Source organism: Pygocentrus nattereri, chromosome 1 (assembly GCF_015220715.1).
Source record: "Pygocentrus nattereri isolate fPygNat1 chromosome 1, fPygNat1.pri, whole genome shotgun sequence".
Classification (NCBI taxonomy): domain Eukaryota; kingdom Metazoa; phylum Chordata; class Actinopteri; order Characiformes; family Serrasalmidae; genus Pygocentrus; species Pygocentrus nattereri.
The window spans coordinates 53357704-53363703 of record NC_051211.1 but is presented as its reverse complement, the minus strand read 5'-3'; the positions used below and the strand labels follow the sequence as shown (position 1 = coordinate 53363703).

Genomic DNA, 6000 nt, shown 5'->3' with positions numbered 1-6000 from the left:
CAAAAGCACTTTTGTAGACTGTAAGCTTCTCTGGATTAATAATGCAATACTTGGCCAAAAAATCAACTGCCAACATTCAGACAGAGAGAGGGAGAGAGAGAGCGAGAGAGAGAGAGAGAGAGAGAGAGAGAGACAGAGAGAGAGAGGGAGAGAGAGAGAGAGAGAGAGAGAGAGAGAGGGCCAGAGAGAGAGAGAGGGAGAGAGAGAGAGAGCCAGAGAGAGAGAGAGAGAGGGAGAGAGAGAGAGAGCCAGAGAGAGAGGGGGAGAGAGAAAGAGACAGAGAGAGAGACAGAGAGAGAGAGAGAGAGAGAGGGGGAGAGAGAAAGAGACAGAGAGAGAGACAGAGAGAGAGAGAGAGAGAGAGAGAGAGAAAGAGACAGAGAGAGAGAGAGAAAGAGACAGAGAGAGAGAGAGAGAGAGACAGAGAGAGAGAGAGAGAGAGAGAGAGACAGAGAGAGAAAGAGACAGAGAGAGAGATAGACAGTGAGAGAGAGAGGGAGAGAGAGAGAGTGAGAGAGAGGCAGAGAGAGAGAGGCAGAGAGAGAGAGAGAGAGAGAGAAAGGAGATGGAGAGAGAAAGAAAGAGAGAGAGAGAGAGAGAGAGAGAGAGAGAGAGAGAGAGAGAGAGAGAGAGAGAGAGGTTAATCGGTGTCACACTAATAAAAACAACAAACATTTGAATACAGTTGCATTATGGGCAAAATCAGAGAAATTAAGAGTTCACTGGTTGAAAAAAGAAGGACTGGTAGTAACATGCCAACATGACGTCTGCATTACTGAAATTCCCTTCAGTGAAAAAGCCAATCAACTTTTTAAAGCCAGTAGCAGGAGAAGCCCCAGCTTGTATGGAGATACAGTATGAGCAGCCAGGAAAACCCAAAAGTTTACTTTATTTATATTCGTGCATTGAGGCAAACACTACGGACTGTTTATGCACATTTGCCATAGTTTACTATTGATTTCAAATACGCTTTTGAAACATGTGGCTTTAAGTTTGGGGTTTATATCGCTGCCCCCATTCCAAAGCACAAAAGCCTGAAGTGGAAATAATTTACCACAATGCTACTTTCCTATAAGGACTTTGGCTTAATCCTTCAATTTCTACCATCAGACTGACCAACGACTGATGAGAAACAGCCACAGGACTCTTAAGACCTTTCTGGAACTTCAGAGCTAAGATTAAGTATCTAAGATTATGAGATGTTTATTAGTCCCACACTGGGGAAATTTCACCTCCGCATTCTAACCCATCAGTGCAGTGGAACCCCACATACACACTAGTGAAGAAACACACTCGGGGGCAGTGAGCACACCTGCCCGGAACCATGGGCAGCCCTATCCACAGCACCACGGGGAGCAGTAGGGGGTTAGGTGCCTCGCTCAAGGGCATCTCAGTTACATACTGTTGGCTCAGGGGATCAAACTGGATAGATAGATAGATAGATAGATAGATAGATAGATAGATAGATAGATAGATAGATAGATAGATAGATAGATAGATAGATAGATACTTTATTGATCCCGAAGGAAATTCAGCACGGCTGGTTTAATTAGGCTGGTTCTCTAGCCCACAACTGCCCCAAAATTAGGGGCAGTTTGTGTTTTAACTGCTGCATAGTTTTAAGAAGTTTTAAGAAGACAATGATGGCCAGTGTCTCCACACGCAGGAGGCGCAGCCAAGCATGCTCACTCAGCTCATGTGGCACTTTGTGCGTGTGAGTCAGACGGAAACAAATAGGATCAAACGTGCGACGTACTGGGCTGGAAGAACACCATCCTGAAGACGTGGCATGGGCAGCGTCGTGTGTGCAATGAATTACAATGAGACTGACTTCAGATATTCACAGATTAAGGCCAGGCGGCTTCAGTAAGTCAACCCTTTTCGGTGGCCGGGGTCCGTTCTTTAAAGTACAGGTCAAGCCTGATGCTGCAGCGAGAACACAGATGGCAGTCATGAATAGTTCAGCGACAGAGCTGAAGATGAGTGAGGAGAAAGGCGAGGAAGGGAGAGGACAAGAGGATGAGAGGAGAGGAAGAGGGAATTGAAGGGAGGGGACCTGGTTTAAGCTGCTGCCACTCCAGTTGAGGAGATGAGAGAGACAGAGTGTGTGAGGGAGAGAGAAAAGAAGACAGAGAGAGAGAGAAGGGGAATCCACTGAATAATGAGTCCATTCATCAGGGCAGGCAGAAGAATAGGGTGGACAGAGTTGCTATCAGTGTGGATTTAAAGCCTCGGGTCCACAGGGCTGCTCCCTGATCGCAGGGGGCCGCTTCAATCTTCCATTTATCTGCTTAGTCTTAATCAAGCGGGGCCTTCCTCGGCCTCCCCTCTTTCACATGCAAAGCGCTACATTCGCATCTAGTCAACTTGACTTGTTAAAGCTTGATTGATCAAAACCCACTCGGCCCTGAGACGCGCATCTGTTTGCAAATAGCTGTGACGGGCTCAGAGCTCTGGACCCTGTGTCGTGTGGCCGGTCCCAGAGCAGAGGCTGGGTTTAGCCTGACAGACACACACACATAAAGTGAGGAGGAGAAAGGAGGGACGTATTCGGATCATTGCACTGATCCGTATTGGGATTCAGCCGGGAGAATGGAGAATGGAGACCGCTCTCCATTTTCTTTCTCCCTCTCCGTTTCGCCGTCACGTCCCTTCTCTTTATCAGCCCATTCCAGCCCGGCTCTGATCCTCTAACGTCGTGTCTAGACATCGCTGCCCCCCCCAGGCCTTTGGGCCTTCTGCTGCAGCCTGCATCTGGATGCCTCCTGCACAGGTGCTGGCCAAAACTTTGCATTACGGTCAAACAACAATTCTGATGGTCTCCACATCAAAGGATATAATAAAAGCTTGTATCATCATTTTTGTCGTTTTTCAAGTTTTGGACATCATTTGAAAAAGCCTTTTGGTCTTTACATTGTGTGCCAATTTCATGATGGACGGACCAAAAGAAACAGCCCAAAATTACTTGGACAAAATTATGGTTCCATTGACTTACATTGAAAGATTTTCCTTCTCCTGTAAAGTTGAGGGCTCATCAGATTGATAGACAATGTGTTGTATATGGTTCTATACAACACCCTTTTTGAAAAGGGTTCTATATAGCACCAAAAAGGGTTCTGCTGTTCTTACAAGCTTGACATTGTAACAATAGACAAACCATATTTTGGTGCTATATAGAAGTGGCACCATCTTCAGCTCTTTCTCTATCAGTCTGAAGAACCCTTTCATGATGCAAAGAACCCTTTAATCATACAAATGGCTCTTTGAGTGTTTATAGTTTTTATAGAACCATTTTCTTTGCTAAAGAACTCTTGAAGGATGTTTTTTTAAGTGTGTATAAAACTAAAGTTTCGGGTTCTGCACATAAACACTGCCCTGTTTGTCCAGTGGAATTGTGCACACCCTGTTTGCTAATATAAGTACTTTTAATGTGAAGATGTTTGCAGTAAACACTGCTATATTATTATGTGTTACACACTTGGCAGTCCATGGTTACTTGGCAACAATAACATACTCAAAACGAATTACGTTTCTTGGGGGAAATATTGTTTATCTCATATATTATTAATAATAACGATAATTCTGTATTTTTAATGTGGCCTGCTGTTTTATAAAAGCAACAAGCCACTTGAGGCTCTGCTTTACAGTGATATTATCACGTGCACCCTCACCTGTGATAAAATCACTGTAACTCACAGCCTCAAGTGGCTAATTGCCTTATTTTAGAACAGCATTCCAAACTGTAGACTGTGTTTACTCTGTATTTGAAATATAGCACAAAAAAAGTCAACAGTGCTTGACTGAGCTTTCACTCTTGTCGTTGTCTGTGGCTCTTCCTCTTTCCATAATAAGCTTGTCTCTTTTCTCCTGGCCTGCTACCAGGTTGTGTATGTGTGTGTCTACGTGTGTGTGTGTGTGTGTTGGGGGGGCTTTCTGTCAGGGAATCAGGAGAACAAAAGGTGCAGTGGAGTGAGAGATTGAGGGAGGAAGCACAGGCGGGTTGGGGGGGGGCACAAAGGCGTAAGCCTAAATCCTCCTGCCTGATAGCCTTATCTGATTCCACTCCAGCGGCTGACGGCTTTTTTTTCCCACCCAGGGCTTCTCGGCGCACAGGTTGGGCCTTTTGGTGTGAAGCCTAGCAGAAAATGTTAATCAAGAGTAGAAGTACAAGGAGAGAAAGAGAGGGAGAGAAAGAGAGGGAGAGGGAGAGAGAGAAGGAGAGAGATAGAGAGAGAAGGAGAGAGAGAGAGAGAGAGAGGGAGAGAGAGAGAGAGAGGAGAGAAGAGAGATAGAAAAAGAAAGAGAGGGAGAGAAAGAGAGAGAGGGAGAGAGAAAAAGAGAGGGAGAGAAAGAGAGAGAGAGAGGGAGAGAAGAGGGAGAGAGAAAGAAAGAGAGGGAGAGAAAGAGAGCGAGGGAGAGAGAGAAGAGGAGCAAAGGGGGAGAGAGAGAGATAGAGAGAGACAGAGAGTGAGAGAGAGAGAGAGGGAGAGAAGAAGAAGAGAGAGAAGAGAGAGAGGGAGAGAGAGGGAGAGAGAGAAGAGAGAGGGAGAGAAAGAGGGAGAGGGAGAGAGAGAAGGAGAGAGATAGAGAGAGAAGGAGAGAGAGAGAGAGAGAGAGAGAGAGAGAGAGAGAGAGAGAGAGAGGGAGAGAGAGAGAGAGACAATGAGACTTGTAATGCGAGCAAACGTAACTGAGAGAGGGGTGATGCACCTTTTCACCTCCTTTTGTTTTCCCCATCTCTAACAGAGTCACTGCTCGTCTATGGACTCTCGGACCACCAGCCTAAATCTACACACAACCTCTGCCCGACTCTCTCATTTCGTTCCGCCTGCTCTTTTAACCACGTCTCGGTTCAGCTCAGGGGGTTTTCCTTCGCAGCTGAGAAAGAGTGAAAATGTGGAGTACTTTCTTGGTTCACCTCTTTCTGCTGGGCTTCTAGTTTTTATTATGCTGCAGAATGGAAATTAACTTTTGGCAACACTTTCTATGAATGTCATGTTTGTAAGCATCTATAAACACATTCATAACATGTTATAATGCATTCATAAGGCATCATAAACATGGCTATAAATGTTTATAAAAAGGCATTACACGTTATAGCCATACTTATTATGCATTATGAATTGGTAACATAATGCATTATAAGTGCTGTTCATAACAGATTATAAGAGCTCATAAGCTGTATTTGTCCGCTCTAAGTAAAGTGAAGTGTACTGGACTAAAGCCTCCTCCAGGGTTAAGAGTGAAGGATTTACTGAAACACTAAAACACAATAAAGCTCATTACAGGCTTCAAATGTCAGAGTTTAGACTAGATCAACATCAGAGTTTCACCCAATGTGGGAAAGTCAATGTTCACCACTGTGAATGTGCACCACCGTTAGCCCGGCACTGACTTAACACTGCATATCCAATAGAACGCCAGCAGAAATTAGACTTACTGTACTGTAGTGTAGTGATGACACAGAGTGAAGGGCGTAAAAATACATTGTACGAGTCTTTACTTCACTTTTGGCACTGACAGAATAACAATTTATAATGTACAATAAACATGACTATAAAGTGTAATTCTGTGTAAGTAATTCTTATAAATATGTATAACCATGTTTATAATTCTTTATGAATGCATTAGAACATGTTATAAATCTGTTTATAGTTCTTGTAACATTCATAGAAAGTGTTAGATGTTTTTTGCGAATATAATCAAATAAAATGTTTTTCTCTGTAACTGTGATCGGACGAACTAGGACTCTGTTGTCTCTCTGCTTGTGAAATGTTGTGACTCTGTGCTGAGCTGCTGGTGAGCAATGAGGACTGAAAGGGGAGGGGTGAGAACCCCCTGCTGTGAAAAACAATTCACACCCCTGTGCAAACACGAACGAAACAGACAACTGCAGATTGTTTTTCAAATCACCCATATGGAAAAAAAATATATGGACATGTATTTTTATATATTTGAAATGCGTTTTAATGTATATGTATTTAAAAATGTATGGGAACA

The 6000-nt window shown here is 43.9% G+C and overlaps 1 protein-coding gene across 4 annotated transcripts in view; it reads right to left on the bottom strand.

The window, feature by feature from the left end:
* LOC108435459 overlaps positions 1–6000 on the bottom strand; it is a 116533-nt gene that overhangs the window by 20401 nt on the left and 90132 nt on the right. For all 4 annotated transcript variants that reach the window (XM_017711315.1, XM_017711316.2, XM_017711318.2 and 1 more), the window contains one exon: positions 1–66. This exon is cut by the window's left edge and continues 5 nt beyond it. In XM_017711315.1, the coding sequence (XP_017566804.1) occupies positions 1–66 (66 nt within the window). The remainder of the gene's footprint in view (positions 67–6000) is intronic.